This window comes from Bufo gargarizans, chromosome 6 (assembly GCF_014858855.1).
Source record: "Bufo gargarizans isolate SCDJY-AF-19 chromosome 6, ASM1485885v1, whole genome shotgun sequence".
Lineage (NCBI taxonomy): Eukaryota > Metazoa > Chordata > Amphibia > Anura > Bufonidae > Bufo > Bufo gargarizans.
This window is the reverse complement of record NC_058085.1, coordinates 113,947,795-113,966,490: the sequence shown is the minus strand read 5'-3', so window position 1 is coordinate 113,966,490 and position 18,696 is coordinate 113,947,795. Positions and strand designations below refer to the sequence as shown.

The 18,696-nt window shown below is 42.5% G+C and overlaps 1 protein-coding gene across 2 annotated transcripts in view; it reads right to left on the bottom strand.

Annotated features, from left to right (window-relative positions):
• Nucleotides 1-708: 708 nt before the first annotated feature.
• The window catches only part of LOC122940930 (calcium-binding and coiled-coil domain-containing protein 2-like), a 127,729-nt gene continuing 109,741 nt past the window's right edge, over nucleotides 709-18,696 (bottom strand). For both annotated transcript variants that reach the window (XM_044297864.1, XM_044297863.1), the window contains 4 exons: nucleotides 18,036-18,137; nucleotides 16,174-16,278; nucleotides 5,805-5,891; nucleotides 709-1,437 (listed from right to left, as the gene is read on the bottom strand). In XM_044297864.1, the coding sequence (XP_044153799.1) occupies nucleotides 1,291-1,437; nucleotides 5,805-5,891; nucleotides 16,174-16,278; nucleotides 18,036-18,137 (441 nt within the window). In that variant the 3' untranslated portion in view covers nucleotides 709-1,290. The remainder of the gene's footprint in view (nucleotides 1,438-5,804; nucleotides 5,892-16,173; nucleotides 16,279-18,035; nucleotides 18,138-18,696) is intronic.

Below are 18,696 nucleotides of genomic sequence, written 5' to 3'. Positions count from 1 at the left end.
GTCAGCACAGCAGAGCCAGATAGCAACTGATGTAGCAGAGTTGATTTTGTTTGCCTGCCAGAGTTAATGCTAAAGCCTGCTGGTACCCAAGACAAAGCCTGAAACTGTTGGAGAAATGTTTATTCAAGTAAAGCTGTTATTGAATTTCATCACAAGGTCTGGACTCAATTTATCTCTTAAAATCCCTCAATTATTCACCCTATTTGCTCTGCTTCAGACGACAACGCTGGGGATCCAGCGTATCCAGGGAGGAGCACCGTGACACGTGCACAACACATTAAGGGACATTATAGGCTACCCTACACCACTCTGGCATTCCTACATCTGGGTGCCATCTACTATATCATTTAAAGGAAGTCTGTCACCTCCATATGGCCACATACAGTGCTTACATGGCTCTGTAGCACACCTATACAGGATTGTAATGGTACCTTTGTCTTTGTTTTTAGACTTGTACCAGCAGTTTACTCCTCCCCAGCCTCTTCCTTTGCCCGCCCTCCAAGTCTCTTGCCTCATCGATAGGGAAAAGGAAGAGGCTGGGGAGGAGTAAAGTGAAAAGAAGGCAGAGCAGCCTGGGCACCTACACACTGAACGCCCCCCCCCCCCCCTTCCCCTGGGCACTTGCGAGTTTACATTTGCATATGAATTAAACTTCGTTTTTCCTGCTGGTGCAAGTCTAAAGACAAAGACAAAGGTACCGTTACAATCCTGTATAGGTGTGCTACAGAGCCATGTAAGCACTGTATATGGCCATATGGAGGTGACAGACTCCCTTTAAAAAGAGCCCTGTGCCCTTGTTGCTTCACTGCGTCACGTCACGAAAAACATTTTATTTGAGGGACCCCTGGCTGTTGTCGTGCGTTGCACTTCTCCTAAGGATCTGTGCACCGAGGACTGGCAAAAGTGGTGAGCTGACTGCATTTATTTTTTTATGGATCACAGAGCATTCCTAGAACACTCTCCCATAGAAGTCAATGAGTCACTAGGATATTGTTTCTATGGCCCATGGTGGCTGCTGTAAAGCATATCTCTAAATCCTATTTACAACAGCTCAGGCAAGATGGTCGCCCCTATAATCATGTTCAGAAAATAGAATTAAAAAAACTACAATGAAAAAATTGATGTGTCACTATCTAGTTTTAACTAGCAGAAAATTCAGTTTAAATGTCAACATGCATATGAGGACACTAACAGATGGGTAGATCTCATGTCGTGAAAATTTCATTTAATATATTCCTGTATTTCTTCTACTCTTATGAATAACAACAAAACCTACAGATGAGAGCACGATCATGGCCCGGCTACACCCCCCTCAATATGACACATGACATGATCTTCAAATATCTGACGCTGATTAGGCAAAAACGTTTCAGAACATACAGGACATTTTAAAGGACTCGATGGCTGTCTGCTTGTAGAGCTTGTGGATGATCCATGCTGTAAATTAAACAGAAGACATGAATTGTTATATGAATATCCCAACTACAGTGTTATTTTGGCTATGATTTTATGGTAGATAAGAGGTGAATGTGCTGTTATGTAATTATACATATCAAGAGAAGTGGAAATAGTTCAGCTGGAATTGCGTTTATGAATTGAGTCTTATCTGCATATCATTTTGACTATTTATGGCATAAATCAATATTTTGTAATTGTGTCAAAAAGTGGAATAATTTGATTAAATTTATGGTGTGTGCAAAATGGATCACAATTTTTCCCCCCCTCTCATTGCCCAGTCAGTCCACCCAATCTACCATTAAGCTTGGAAAATGTTTCTTTGTTTCATAAGGGAAGCTAATGACTCATACTGAACATATCTATAAGGCCCGATTCAGCTGATGGATGCCAAAAGACTGTCCTTTTAGTCAGTATACACAGTATTTTAAATTTTACATAGGTGGAATAGTGTAGTTGACTATGCTATTTAACACAGAAGCATTTCGACAAAAAACAGTATACTATGGGTAATGTATGCCACTATATGGCTATACGGTGGCATATATCAGAGAATTCTGTCAGTGATATACATTACAAGTATTTCCCAACTTACACTTTCACCGTACTCTCCAAACACAATTTGGAAAGTATACCCCAACAGTGTTATCAGTGAAAGTTGTTGGAAGTGCTTAAAAGGGTATTCTATTTTCAAATATTAACGGTACATATACAGTTTATGCCAGAAATGCCTAATTGATGAGAGTCCCACCCTGACCCCATCCTGCTGGGCGCCACACAAATGCTGCCAGAAGTGGCTAGGTTTATGGAAACAGCTTAGCTCATAGTACTACACCATTTCTGTAAATCCTATTCACTTTTATAGGCGTTATTAAAACAGCATAGCACAGTGAGCTTGGCAAGGTCCATATACTTGGCCACCTTTGCAGCCTGAATGTGGTGGCCACTGGATGGGATGAGGTGGGATGGGGTCAGGTGACATGCTTTCTAGAGATAGATGTGGGTCCCAGAGGTGGAACCCACATCTATCATGAAGGGGGAATATACAGATCTCAATGGGCCCCAAAGCAAAATTTATTATGCCCCCCAGAATGGTTTTTTTTTAAAAGTAAAGTTTAAAAAAATTGTGCTCTTTTCATGACTTCTATGTCTGAAAAAGTGGAATATGTGCTTCCTAACATATTCCTCCATGTATTTAACACCAGAAAAAAAATACATTGATAGATTTTCCTCATATTTTAAAGCCTCTTTTCTTCCTCACATATTACAAAACTGGCTGCCTGCACCCACCAGTAGGGGGAGCTCAGTACAAGGGAATTTACATAGATAGCATTGCAGTCAATAGAAGCTGTAGAATCTCTATGCACTGAGCCCCCCCGCCCGGTGGCAGCTGCAAAAAATGACCTGAATCTATATTAGGAACAGAAGAAGGAGTTCAACACTAGCCTCCCCACTTGCCCCCAAAACTCTATAGATGTCACTTGGCTGGCTTCCATGGTAGGTGCTCCCCTGCTATCAGACATGTATATCATGTGGATATATACATGCAGTGGTACTACTCATGATTAGTTGCAGTATAAGTTATCTATGGTAGGATTCTTCAGTCCAAATAGTATGTGTCAGAGAACCATGTATGCTAAATTCAGATGCAAATTTCAAGACTATCCTCACCCAGGCAGCGGTGGATTGCTGCTTCATCCAGTTCCTCCATTATTACCAGATATGACTTGATAAAGGTCAATGCAAGATTGAAATGTTGCATACTTAATGTCTGGAACAAAACCTGCCTAATGTAATATTTTGGATGAAGCATACATGTATTTACCAATTTTCTGGAAATTGTTTGGCTAAATCTGAAAATTTACATCTGAATTTGCCAAGGTTCTCTGTCAAATATCCTATGACATAAAGGGCAGAATAAGGGCTCATTAAGATGACCGTATGGTCGTCTATCTGTGCTGCAGACTTCAAATAGCGGTCAGCAATGCACAGGCACTGGCAGTGTGAAGTCCATGCTGAGGATGCGGTACGCAATACGGGTAAAGGTAAAGCCTGGGATTGAATGCATGGAAGTGTTTAAGTTTCTGGCTAGCAAATGACTGTGGAGGTCATCTATTTCAATACGATAATTCTAGTAAAGAATAAACACGAGTCCATGCTGATTACTAGTCATGCCATACGAGACTGAGGAGATTCTAACCAGAATGATTCTAATTTCCCAATACTGATTATCATACAAGAAGACATGTATATAAAAAAGAAAGAGGGACAGTTTTAGTCATCTTGAACCTGCATGCACGAGTAGGAGCTGGGTTCTAAAATATTCTGTATTATCAGGTGGCTATGTAAGTGAGCACTGTGGGGTTTCGCTCTGGTAGCTAGGGTAAGCGGGCACAGTAGAGAGGCAAAATACAAGTTCTGTCACCAGGTTTCACCCCTGTCAGCTAAACATATGCTGATGTTCAGGGCCTCATCACGATTCCTAATGTGGGCTTCTAAATGTGATGCATAGCCTTATTTTGCTAAAAAAACAGCTTTTACTAACCTGTCATTCAAAGAAATAAGGTGCCCAAGGGGATGTCAAGTATCCAAGCTGCCGGCCACACCCGCCGCCGTTCGTGCCTAGCGCCGCCTTTCCAGACTTTTGCGCCGCCTCCTAATCCTCTGTGCCGCCTCTCGATCTCCCTCCCTCCTCCTCCTGCTGTAAGATCTCGTGCATACAGGGGTTGAGCGAAGTGCCGGCGCATGCGCACTTGGCTGTAAGAAGCCAAATGGAGAAGTCCACACAGGCGCATCAGGTAGAGCCCTGTGCGCACGCGCAAGATCTTACAGGAGGAGGAGGGGGGAGGGAGAGCGAGAGGCGGCACAGAGGATTAGAAGGCGGCGCATAAGTCTGGAAAGACGGCGCTGGGCACGAAAGGCGGCGGGTGCGGCCGGCAGCTTGGATCCCTTGATATCCCCTTGGGCACCTTATTTCTTTGAATGACAGGTTAGTAAAAGCTGTTTTTTTTTAGCAAAATAAGGCTACAGATCACATTTAGAAGCCCACATTAGGAATCGTGATGAGGCCCTGAACATCAGTATATGTTTAGCTGACAGGGGTGAAACCTGGTGACAGAATCCCTTTAAGGGTACTTTTACACTTGAGGCAGAGAAATCCGGCAGGCAGTTCCCTTGCCGGAACTGCCTGCCGGATCCGTCAAAACGTATGAAATATTGAAAATGGTACAGAATATCCACAAAGGCTATATTAGTAAGTGCCATATAGTCCTGTTACCTACACATTGGTCAACAGTAGCCAGAGAGTGGCCAACCCCTTTAACAAATAGGTTGTAGTAACCAGTGATAAATTCTGATCTGCATATTGTTACCTGCATTTCCTGGAAGTGCTGCACCTGGATTGCAGCAGCTCCACAATTCTAAAGCAAGAATAGGTAAGTAATACTTTATTTTATATAGCACACTAAAGCTACTTTCACACTTGCGGCAGAGTGATCCGGCAAGCAGTTCCGTCAAAACGTATGCCAACTGGTGGCATTTGTAAGACGGATCAGGATCCTGATCCGTCTTACAAATGCATTGAAATGCTGGTTCCGTCTTTCTGGTGTCATCCGGAAAAACGGATCCGGCATTTATTTTTTTCACATTTTTTTTTCGGTTTGCGCATGGACGGATCCGGCATTGCGGTACATTCCTATCGAAAAAAAATACGTAGCATGATGCGGTATTATCTCCGTCTTGAAAAGTCAAAACGACTGAACTGAAGACATCCTGATGCATCCTGAACGGATTGCTCTCCATTCAGAATGCATTAGGATAAAACTGATCAGTTCTTTTCCGGTATAGAGCCCCTAGGACGGAACTCTATGCCGGAAAATAAAAAAGCTAGTGTGAAAGTACCCTAACTCAAAACGTCAGTGTTTATTCACACTTGAGGCAATTGCACAAAACAGCACGTAACTTTGCAGTCTTGGTGTTAATTCACATACAATGGAAAGTTCATATAACACAAGTCACCTTGCTGGCAGTTCTGCCTTCAGTAGTCTATAGCAGGCTTTAGGGGGCCCGTTTCCCCAGCGTGCGGCTCTCAGCCCTCCAGCACGGCACAAAGCCTCAGATTCCAAAAACAGAGACATCTCTGCTGAGCCCAGCTGCCTATTTAAGGACAGCCAGGTGCTGCCAAAACCTGGACAAGCACTTAAACTCCGGTCCAGTGTTTGACCTCACCTGGCTGTAAACCAGCCCAGCCGCACATGCTGGGAGGAAAATACCTGCCTTGCCAGACACAACCCCTCACTGTGTCACAGTACATAAACTATACTACTATCACTGTTAGCTCACTGTAGTACCTTATGTACATCCTTCAAGTCTTCTTCGATGAGTTCTAGAGCACTTCTTAATCTTAACACTTCTTCACCCTGTTCTCTACATACGTCCTGTGAACAATAAGGAAGACAACTATTGTTACTGTGCCCTGTGATGTAGAATAGCAGTGCCATTTTGAAAAACTTCACAAAAACAATATGAACCCAGATAGTGGAGCTGTAGGTGAAGATTAACATGTCCATTATAAGTTCTGTATTGACCTGTGTCATTATCCTATTAAGTTTCTGTGTAAAAGTAGGATCTATGTTGCATACGTTACTGTAGTTTACACATTATTGCTTTATGTTTTTGTGATATGGCAGACAATGCAATGAATTCACATCACTGGAGCCCAATGCTGGCTGAGATGGCAGACATTTCGTAGTCAGCACTGGTCTATTACTTTTAAATATATCCTACTTCTGTCTCTTATGTGTGGTTTCACCAATTTCTTTGCAATGTCTTATATTATAAAATAATTCCTATTTTGGGGAACATTTATTAAGTCAGGGATATTACATGGCAGTCTTAAAGAGCGCCTTTCAACATTACTTACTAAACCAAACCTGTGACAAACTCCCCTCGTTTGAGGTTGCCACGAGTGCTTGGAGAGGACTTGCCAGCCTCTTACCATGTGATTACGGTCCCATGTTGAATGCACCGGTTTTGTGCAATGGCTGGATAGTTATGTGGGTTCATGTATTTTGCTGTCTTTTGCTACCATGTGGCTAATGGAGTCTTGCCTCTGTCCTTGGGAGATAAGTGGATCACTTCTCAATTGTCTCCAGGACAAAAGACGGTGTAGAACCGGTTTTGGACAGAAAAGCCATGAGTACAGCCAGGCCCAAGAGACTTTTACTAACGTTTAACCCCTGGTTTAATTCGTGCCATTTTGGGATGTTAAATGTCTATGTGTATTGTAAAGGGTGGGACATTGTATAAGTTGAGTAGTGAGGTCTGTTCCATTGTCTCTCTGTGTGTATTGGCGATTGCCCACTGTCCTGAGAGATAATTGAATTACAACTCGGTTGTCTCCAGGACAGAGGACATTGTGTATTTTCTTGCTTGTGATGATTATGTTAACCATGGTGTACCATGATTATATCACAGGCAGAGGGGAGGATTATATGTGGGTTGTAACCTTTGTGTTATTGGTTAATGTATTTGTTGTGGGTATCTCCCTTGCATGGGAGCAGGGCATAAAAGAAAGTATAGTTCTGAATACATGGGATGCTTCCAGTAAAGTCTTGTTCCAGTATTAAGCTTGGGCTCATATGTGGAATTATTCAGCGATACTAGCGATAATAAAAAATTATTGCTCCGTGGATTATTTGGCTGTGCTATTTCATGGGAAGAAGGGAAGACTAGACGGTGACACGCATGATACAGTCACAAAACCTTTCAACATTACCTACTAAACTAAACTTTTAATAAGTTTATCATGCTGATTAAAATGATATCTGCCTACTTCCGGTTCCGGCATGGGCATGTAAAGACGCAGGAACTGGTGCTCCGCTTCACCGCTGGGAAAAACCTGCTAGTCCCGCTTCTCTACGGGCAGCTGAGGGATCCCCTATAGCTGCATGGAGCGTTGCCTGCTGTCGAAGTGGGCAAAAATCTACGGCGCATAACAGGTAGTATTTAGTGTTAGGACCCGTCTAACAGAGACCGCCTTGACGTTCGGCAGACGGGCTCAGATGGTTTTGTACAAAATGCATTGGCCAAGCATTTCACTTTATAAATAAGCGTAGCATTAGCACTATAATTTTTGGCATTATTGTACTTTATCTGATTTGCAGGGTGCTGCTGCATTGTCTCTTTTTTTCCTCTAGGTCTTTGCCATGGCGGCGTGCACCTGTGCACTGGGAGATGCTGACTAACCCCCTTTTTTTGCAGATACCCCAGCTCTGTTATGGGAGACTGCTACAGCAGTTCTGAGGGGGCGGTTGTGTCACCACCAGACATCTGAGAAGCTCTGACAGATGTCTTTCAGAAGCTCCTCCTTGAGCTTCCTTTTGTTTTGCTTTCATTTTCTCATCTCGTTAGCCTCTCTCAGCTGTCATGTAGGTGCACTGATTGCATCCCTTTAAATTCCCTCCCAGACTGCTTCACTTTGCGGTTTATATTCCTTCCTGGAGTGTGTGCATGCTGATCCTACTTCTGAGTCTTCTACAGATAAGTTTTGTTCATTCATTTGTGTTTTTCTGTTTGCTGGATCCCAGGTGACCCTGACTCCCTCCGTATCAAGTGTAGGGAGCCGGTGGTCGTGTCCCCTCACTATTATAGGGTGTTCAGGTGTTATACAGTCGAGGTACGAGGATATGCGATCATCTACCATTGGGATTTTCGCATAGGCTGATTAGTCAGGGAGAGAGCCAGGTCTGATGCAGGGCTCTCGCTTTTGTTCCTTAGTTTTGGATCCAGTGAGTCGGATATTCATTTTGTGTCTTCTAGTTTCCTGTACACCTTCCGTGACAGGTTGCTGGCGTATGTGTCTTCCATAAAGAAGACAGCTAGGACACAGTATGAAAGGGCGAGTGGATGTTTGAGGGATGCCTACAGTGACTTTCTCTTGACTCAGACCCAGACAACGAAAGAACGCTGGATCTTGGCTAAGAGGGACTTCGATGCGTGGGCAGAGAAACTGGAACAGTTAAAGCGGTCTTAATTCGATGCCCGGCTCCATAGATTTGGCAACAAATCGGGGAAACTACTGGCCTCCTTGGCTAGAGGGAAGCGCCCTCTCAATCATATTCAAAAAGTGAGGGGATGTGACGGGACCAGGGAGCACAGACCTCAGCAGATAAATAAGTTATTTGAGCAATACATGGCCAAATTTTATCAGGGTGGGGAGGATAGAGTAGAGGAGGGAAAATCCTTCTTGGAACGTGTGTGTGTCCTTGCCAGTACTGACAGAACAGCAGGTGGTTGCCTTGGACGCCCCCTTGACGGCAGTGGAAATACAGACCACTATAAAATCCTCTCCACCTGGCAAGGCCCCTGGCCCCCGATGGATGTCTGATTTACGTCTGATTTCTATAAAGCTATAGACGCTCAGGTTGCTCCGTTTCTTACCTCTCTTTACTCTTCCGTGGTGGAGGGGAGTGAATTACAGGAGCAAATGAACATGGCTCATATCACATTACTTCACAAGGCTGGTAAGGATCCAGAGGGTTTGGCCTCATACAGGCCGATCTCACTGATCAATCATGACCTTAGAATTTTGTCAAAACTATTAGCCAATAGGTTGGCTGCTGTTCTTCCCTCTCTGATCTCTCTGGTGCAAGTGGGCTTTATAAAGGGGCGTGCTGCGGTAACTAACCTGCGTAAGATCTTATTGGCCCTTTCAGTGGCGGGGTCGCCGGCGTGCCAGGGGCAGGACCCAGCCATTCTCACTTTGGATGCTGAATGGCTGGGTCTCACCCTGGACTCTGTGGGCATTACAGGGATGTTTCGTACGCTTCTGGATGGCTTGTATTCCAGGCCGAGAGCGCGGGTTTCTACAGGGGGTTATTTGTCTGATCTATTTGTACTCCAAAAGGGAACCAGACAGGGTTGCCCCTTGTCCGCTCTATTGTTTGATTTGGCGATAGAGCCCTTGTCACGGTGGCTAGACTCAGAGGAGCTTTTCGAGGGGCTGAGGGTGGGCGCTAAGCAGATGAGAACGACATTGTTCGCTGATGACATCTTGTTGTTTATGGCCGACCCGCATAGGGATGTGGGAAAGGTGATAACAGCATTGGAGGAGTTTGGCCATTTCTCGGGACTTCAAATTAAAGAAAACCAAAAGTGAGTTCCTCTTCTTGAAGGGGGGGAGACAGCGTGAGATAGGGAGTTCGCTAGGGGACATCCCAATAGCTCGTTCTCACATAACCTATCTAGGCATTACATAGAAACATAGAATGTGTCGGCAGATAAGAACCATTTGGCCCATCTAGTCTGCCCAATATATCTGAATCCTATGAATAGTCCCTGGCCCTATCTTATATGAAGGATAGCCTTATGCCTATCCCATGCATGCTTAAACTCCTTCACTGTATTTGCCGCTACCACTTCTGCAGGAAGGCTATTCCATGCATCCACTACTCTCTCAGTAAAGTAATACTTCCTTATATTACTTTTAAACCTTTGCCCCTCTAATTTAAAACTGTGTCCTCTTGTGGTAGTTTTTCTTCTTTTAAATATGCTCTCCTCCTTTACCGAGTTGATTCCCTTTATGTATTTAAAAGTTTCTATCATATCCCCTCGGTCTCTTCTTTCTTCCAAGCTATACATATTAAGGTCTTTTAACCTTTCCTGGTAAGTTTTATCCTGCAATCCATGGACCAGTTTAGTAGCTCTTCTCTGAACTCTCTCTAGAGTATCTATATCCTTCTGGAGATATGGCCTCCAGTACTGCGCACAATACTCCAAGTGAGGTCTCACCAGTGATCTGTACAGCGGCATAAGCACTTCACTCTTTCTACTGCTTATACCTCTCCCTATACATCCAAGCATTCTGCTGGCATTTCATGCTGCTTTATTACATTGTCTTCCCACCTTTAAGTCTTCTGAAATAATTACTCCTAAATCCCTTTCCTCAGATACTGAGGTCAGGACTGTGTCAAATATTCTATATTCTGCCCTTGGGTTTTTACGCCCCAGGTGCATTATCTTGCACTTATCCACATTAAATTTCAGTTGCCAGAGTTCTGACCATTCTTCTAGTTTTCCTAAATCCTTTTCCATTTGGCGTTTCCCTCCAGGAACATCAACCCTGTTACATATCTTTGTGTCATCAGCAAAAAGACAAACCTTACCATCGAGGCCTTTTGCAATATCACTTATGAAGATATTAAACAAAATTGGTCCCAGTACAGATCCCTGTGGAATCCCACTGGTAACATGACCTTGTTTTGAATGTTCTCCATTGACTACAACCCTCTGTTGTCTGTCACTCAGCCACTGCCTAATCCACTCAGCAATATGGGAGTCCATGCTCAATGACTGCAGTTTATTGATAAGTCTTCTATGTGGGACAGTGTCAAAAGCCTTACTAAAATCTAGATATGCGATGTCTACTGCACCTCCACCGTCTATTATTTTAGTCACCCAGTCAAAAAAATCTATAAGATTTGTTTGACATGATCTCCCTGAAGTAAACCCATGCTGTTTTTCATCTTGCAATCCATGGGATTTTAGATAATCCACAATCCTATCCTTTAATAGGGTTTCCATTAATTTGCCTACTATTGATGTCAGACTCACTGGTCTATAGTTGCTCGATTCCTCCTTACTACCTTTCTTGTGAATGGGCACGACATTTGCCAATTTCCAATCTTCCGGGACGACTCCTGTTACTAATGATTGGTTAAATAAATCTGTTAACGGTTTTGCCAGCTCACCACTAAGCTGTTTTAATAATTTTGGGTGTATCTCATCAGGCCCCTGTGACTTATTTGTCTTCACTTTAGACAGCAAACTTAGAACATCTTCCTCTGTAAAGACACATGCATCAAACGATTTAATAGTCATCCTTTCTAGTGGAGGTCCTTCTTTTTCTTTTGTAAAAACTGAACAGAAGTATTCATTAAGGCAGTCCGCTAGCCCTTTATTCTCTTCTACATACCTTCCGTCCTTTATTTTTAATTTAGTTATTCCTTGTTTTAATTTTCTTTTTTCATTTATATATCTGAAGAATGTCTTATCCCCTTTTTTCATAGACTGAGCTAGTTTTTCTTCTGCCTGAGCTTTAGAAGTTCTTATAACTTGCTTGGCCTCTTTCTGCCTAATCTTGTAGATTTCCTTATCTTCATTGCTCTGTTTTTTTTTATAATTACAAAATGCTAGCTTTTTATTTTTAATGATTTGGGCCACTTCTGCTGAGTACCACAGTGGTCTCTTCCTTTTTTTTGCTTTTACTGACAAGTCTAATGCAATTTTCTGTTGCCTTCAATAATGCACCTTTTAAGTAGTCCCATTTCTCCTGGACTCCATGTAATCCGTTCCAGTCTGATAAGGACTCATTTATGACTAATTTCATTTTTGAAAAGTCTGTTTTTCTAAAATCTAAAACTTTTGTTTTTGTGTGGTGGGACTCTTTCACAGTTCTTATATTAAACCACACTGACTGGTGATCACTAGATCCCAAGGTTTCGCCAACAATGACATCATATACCGAATCCCCATTTGTGAATATCAAATCCAAAATGGCCTCCCTCCGGGTTGGCTCCTCAACCATTTGTTGTAGGGATAACCCCAGTAGGGAATTTAGAATATCTGTACTCCTGGTAGAACTTGCTATTTTGGTTTTCCAGTTTATATCTGGAAGATTGAAATCTCCCATAATGATAACTTCTCCTTTCATTGTCATTTTAGCTATTTCTTCAACTAGTAGATCATCTAGTTCTTTAACTTGATCAGGTGGTCTATATATCACACCTACACGAGTTACTGCATGATTAGCAAACTGCAACGTAACCCAAACTGACTCTATGTTGGCCTCACCAACTTGTATTAGGTTAGATTTAATGCTATCTTTCACATACAGGGCCACTCCTCCTCCTTTCTTGCCTTCTCTGTCTCTTCTGTATAAAGAGTACCCTGGTATGGTTATGTCCCAGTCATTTCTTTCATTAAACCATGTCTCCGTAACAGCCACTAAATCTACATTCTCAGATGCCATTATTGACCCAAGTTCATTGATTTTTTTACCTAAACTGCGAGCATTTGTAGAGAGGACTCGGAGCTTATCATTTCTTACCCTCTGTGCTTCTGACCTGTTCTGGCATTGTTTCGGGGGGCAATTGGACTCTTATTTTCACTCTTTTGCCCCCCCCCTTCCTAGTTTAAATACTCTTTCGCAAATTCTTGGAGTTGTTCACTAAGTACATTTGTTCCTTTGAGAGAAAGATGCAAACCATCTTTTTTGTACAGTTCCTTTCTATTCCAAGTAGAGCTATTATGAGAAACAAAGCCAAATCCTTGCTCTTGACACCATTTACCAAGCCATATGTTGAACTCCTTTATGCGCCTCTGCCTATCATTCTGAACATTATGCACAGGCAGAACTTCAGAAAATGAAATGGTGGATGCAAAATCCTGTACGTCATTACCAAGTGTGATAAAAGATTTTTTCACCTCTGACACTTCATTGCAAGCCAGGTCATTTGTCCCTAGATGGACAAGAACATCCACGTCCCCTTCCTGCTTTGCTTGCTTAACAATATTAATAATACGTCTTCTATCTCTTCTAGCAGTAGCCCCAGGGAGACATCTCACAAAACCATTTTCTTTAAGCTCCACACTTCTTATGATTGAATCACCCAGCAACAGCTGCTTCCTTTGAGACTTCACTTTATCTTTTTTGTCCTTGGCTGCAGTCTTGCATACATTAGACATAGGAGTCGATGGTTTCTCACCCTCTGTGCTTGAGTCCATATCCATGTTGTCCTTACATTCTGAGAGTGCTGCAAATGAATTTTGGAGAATCACCGACTGTGGGACATGTCTTCTATCCACCACTCTAAGTCTTCCAGAACCTACAGTAACCCATCTGCCATTTCTGGGGGTCCTCTGTGGCAGTGGCATTGCAGCAGTCCTAGCTGGAGTTTGTTTAACAGATAATTTAAATATCTCAGATTTCAAAAATGCAATTTCCTGCTGCAGTAAGGAGAACTGTCTACAGATCTGACAGCATCCGAATCTCCAAAGAGTGGAACATGAAATAAATGCACAACAATTCCTGCACTGAACCAAGTCTGCCATTTTAAAGAGGAGAAAGTAGGTATTAAAGTAGGTATTACCTTGGAATCGCTATATAGGCTTAACTATGTTCCCCTGATAGCCAAAATAACTGGAGAACTGCAGAGATGGCATGACCTCCTGCTGTCTTTACTGGGAAGAAATCATCTCATAAAGATTATGTCAGTCTCCAAGCTCCTTTATCCCTTGCAGCCTATCCCCATTCTTTTAAAGCATGTGGACGTAAATAAAATAACTAAAGATTTCACTACCTTCCTGTGGCATGGGAAAAGACCTAGGATAAGACTACACATATTAATGAAGGAGTCGGACCTGGGTGGGATAGCCTTTCCTGACATGAGAAGCTATAATTTGGCTTGCATGGCCAGGCATGTTTGTGATTGGATAAATGGGCCTAGTCATTACTCTGCTCTCGCTTTAGAACAGGAATTCTGTGCTCCCTGGTCCCAGGAGGCGCTGTTGCACTCAAGGCTGCAGGTGATCCCAGGGTGGATTAAGCAATCGGTACTTATTAAAGACACGATGGCCACGTGGAGAACTCTACGGAAAAAATACGGGTTATCCCACAGGATCTCCAAACATCTCCCGCTTTGGAATAACCCTGAATTTATACAGGGTAGAAATAATAAATTGTTTGAGGAATGGAGGTTGAAGGGGATTACGCGGGTGAAACACTTACTTCATGTCACGGAACCCAGGTGGCTAATGGGACGGGAACTGATTGAGAGATTTTCTTTGACACCTTTCCAGACAATTCAATGGTCCCAAGGTTAAGGAGGCTGTGATGAATCGGCGGATATTGGTGAAGGAGGAAGTTCACAGAAATGTACTGGACAAAATTCTGGATTTGGGTGGGGGGAAGATTTCTATATCCGTGATTTACAAGGATATGCGGAGTGAAGATGGGAAAAGTGACAGAAGTAAGAGTTTTGAGAAATGGGCTGAACAGGTGGGAGACGATGACATCGAACAAAAGGTATTGAAAGGATGGGATAAGGTCAGGAAACATGAGTCATGGAGGGATACCCAGCTGAGATATATGCACAGGGCCATATATGGCTTTAACATTCCCCCACATCCAGATAAGCCAGATCCTAAAACAAATCGCCCGAAGTGTGGGATAGGTTACACAGATCTGTATCATGGTATGTGGACCTGCCCGTCCAGTCGGAGGCTTTGGGAGGAGGTTGGGGGTATGATCCAGAGGTTATGGGAACGGGAGGTAAAACTAACCCCTCAATTCTTTCTGTTCCACCATGATGACGGTGAAGCTGGCTGGGGGGTCCCACCTCGCTTATTTCATACCATTTGCTTGGTGATCAAACGAAGTATCCTGCTGAACTGGTTGAAAGATGAAGTAGCAGGTATGCAGTTCATAGTAGAGCGTTTAAAAAATGTGTTTTACCTGAAAAGAACGGCAGGCAAAATTTTTGTTTCAAAAATGGAAACCATTTATTATACACTACATGTCGGATGTGGAGATACAGCAAATTATGAAACCTTTCACACACACTGAATGGTACCTGGTGGGTCAACTGAGAGGAACACTAGGTCGTTTGCTGCCCAGACCTTCTGGGCCTTCTTAGAGGTCTTGAACGCCCCCTGTCGCAGGAATGGTTGTAATGGTTGCCCACATATGCTAGGATTTAATGCTTTATGTTTAAAACCCTCATATGTTTTTTTCTTTTGATTTACTTTTATAGTACTTTTTGTACTGTAATTTGTTCAGAGTTGTACACTCTGGCTGTTTAAAAAAATGTATATAAAAAAAAGATATCTGCCTTGTGAAAATTGGTTGTGATGTTCCCCCCCAAAAAAAGAAGGCTTTTATTCTTTATGCCAATGAGGGCTTAGCCCCTTGGTGCTCCTCTCAGCACACTGAAGCCCTCATCTGCATCAAGAATTACATTTTTATAAGACAGATATAATTTTAAATCAGCAGGATCAACACCACCAGGTAGTATAACTGGTTTAACAGGGTTGATCCTGCTCTTTAATCTATCCCCTGCTAGCGTCAGATGGACTAAAATTATTAAGAGATGCAAAACTCTTAATAATTGTGGCTTATCTGTGCACGTGTGTGCACCAAAAAATAAATCTACATCAACAAGGTAACTGGTGTAGGTTTCTGCTATAATCTATGGCAGTTTCCAGTAGGTTATAATAAATAAACCAGGTTCAGCTATAGCCACATTTTGGAAATCAGGGCCCTAAACCCCCAAAAAGTTGCACAACGAAGGTGTGCGCCAGACTTTGCGACTTTTTAATGTCAGTTTTTGGCATACAGGGGATAATAAATGTCCCCCTATGTCAATATATTTTGGGAGTCATTTACCAACTGATATACGCCAATTTTCTGGCGCATATCTGTCACAGATTGTGGCACAAAGGTTATTTGCATTGCAATCTACAACTTTTCCCGACTCACGCCTGTCTCATTGATCATTTTCTACGCCTGTTTCAGGCGTAGAAAATATTCTAAATCTACGCCAGCAAGGAAGCTGGTGTAGATTTAGACCGGAGGTGGATGTGCCGAAGTTATGTTTGTCTAAAACGCTGGTCTTAATAAATGTTGATAGATATGAACCCCATATAACACTGAACATTCACCTTCTGTTGAGCCAGTTGCATTTCCAAGTCTTGCATCATCTCTTCAGCAGATTGGAGGTGTGTTTTCAGTTGTCTCACTGTTGTTCTTTCTGCTTCCATCTTGCTCTAGATGAATTGCACAATTAAAAATTATTCTCAGTTGACAATTTATTCATTTCAAGACCCAACTTTAATGTGGCACTGGATTCATGTTAACAATAGCTGGTAGCTAAATCTGCCTCTACTGTGAAAACACCACATCAGTTGCACAGGAGCCATCGAATCGGGCAGACAGTTCCCAGGTACCTAGGTTTTTGGGTGGTTTTCTATTGATGCTTATAAAAATTATTTATGAATGCTAAATATTGTCTCTCTACCTTCATAGTCCTTCAAGGTGCTGTATTTTGGACACTATGACATGTGCTTATTCTACTTGCCATCTTATCTAATTTTCCATGTTCCTAACTTCAGTGGATGAGCCATGTTACATTCCATTAAATTGTATGTACAACATTTATAAATGAATATCATCAAAAATAGGACATTTGGGGTAATTAAAAGAAACATAAATCTCCTGGATGTCTTTTGCATACTGCACATATTTCTAAACCATCATGTCTCTTGCCCTAGCGCTGAATGTAAACTTCTCTTAGTATAAACATATCTTCCACTCTCGAGACATCTGAACCCCACAGTTCTGTGTTGGGAAGAGGTAACAGCTTTGGGTACCACAAAATGGTTCCTGAAGTCATAGTCACTTTTTAGTCCTGTTATGCTGATAGGCAATCAATATAAGATCAGCAGGGGTCCAACACCTGCCCCCTGCCAATTATCTGTTACCTTGTAACTCAGGAACCAAAACTCCATCCATTGAGTAGTGGTCGGAGCTGGTAACTGCAGCGCTGCTCCCATTCACTTCAGTGGGAACAGTACTGCGGTTACCTTCTATGTCCACTACACTATGGATGGAGCCATGTAGTTCTGGCACTGACTTCCGGCGCTGTAGCTACAAGGTAACAGCTGATCAGAGGGGTGCTGGTTGTCTCGAGGATAGGCGATCAATCTCAAATCCTGGACAACCCATTTAAGGTGCCCATACACAATGAACAAAACCTGGTCTAACCTGCAGATTTTGGCATGATCGATGCAATGTAAATGGGGCCAACCTACTCTGTGCTGATGGCTGATGTCAGAGAAAGAATGATCGGGCATTTTGGATTTAAACATGCCCAATCTTGTGTTTCCACAAGAGATAAGCCACTTTCTGACATTAGTGAAGCTGTTATTTAATGTTTATAGCCACCAAAAAGGGAACCTGTCATGTTGTATGCGCGATCCTGTCTGCAGGCAGCATGTTATAGAGCAGGAGGAACTGAGCAGATTAATATAACATTGTGAGGCAAAAGATTCAGTATAACTTGTATCTTGTTCATTGAAACCCCTGCTCTTGTTATGCTTAAGAGTCCCTTGGGAGGTCCTACCCTTTGATTGACAGCTATCACCTTATGCACACCCATATAGGGCAGACTATCCATCACTGAACATTACCACCCACTGGACTCAATCATTGCAGGGTTTCTTTTAATGAATAAGATACATATTATGCTGAACCTTTTCCCACAAAACTATATATGAATTTGCTCAGCTCCTCCTGCTCTATAACATGCTGCTATGTGCAGTGTAGCAGGTATCCTTTAAAGTAATGACACATTGATACTAGCAATGTTTAATAACTACAACTTTTCTACTGATGACCTAGCTGATTGGTGGGGGCTCGACACCCAGGACCCCCCGCCAGTCAGCTGTTAGAGATGGCACCAGTGCTTGAAGCTCTCTCAGTTTAGTCCCATTCCCTGCAACACCATATAACACTGAACATTCACCTGCTGCTGAGCCAGTTGCCTTTCCAAGCCATGCTTCTTCTCTTCAGCAGATTGGAGTTGTGTTCTCAGTTCTCTCACTGTTCTTTCTGCTTCCATCTTGCTCTAGATGAATTGCACAATGAAAAATTATTCTCACTTGAAAATGTATTCATCTCAAGACCCAACTTTAATGTGGCACTGGATTCATGTTAACAATAGCTGGTAGCTAAATCTGCCTCTACTGTGAAAACACCACATCAGTTGCACAGGAGCCATCGAATCGGACAGACAGTTTCCAGGAACCTAGGTTTTTGGGTGGTTTTCTATTGTTGCTTATAAAAATTATTTATGAATGCTAAATATTGGCTCTGGGAATGGACTAGTCAGCTCCCAAATTCTGCAAAACGGTCCATATCCACATTTAAACATAGAGGACTCTCTACCTCCATAGTCCTTCAAGGTGCTGTATTTTGGACACTATGACATGTGCTTATTCTACTTGCCATCTTATCTAATTTTCCATGTTCCTAACTTCAGTGGATGAGCCATGTTACATTCCATTAAATTGTATGTACAACATTTAAAAATTAATATCATCAAAAATAGGACATTTGGGGTAATTAAAATAAACATAAATCTCCTGGATGTCTTTTGCATACTGCACACATTTCTAAACCATCAT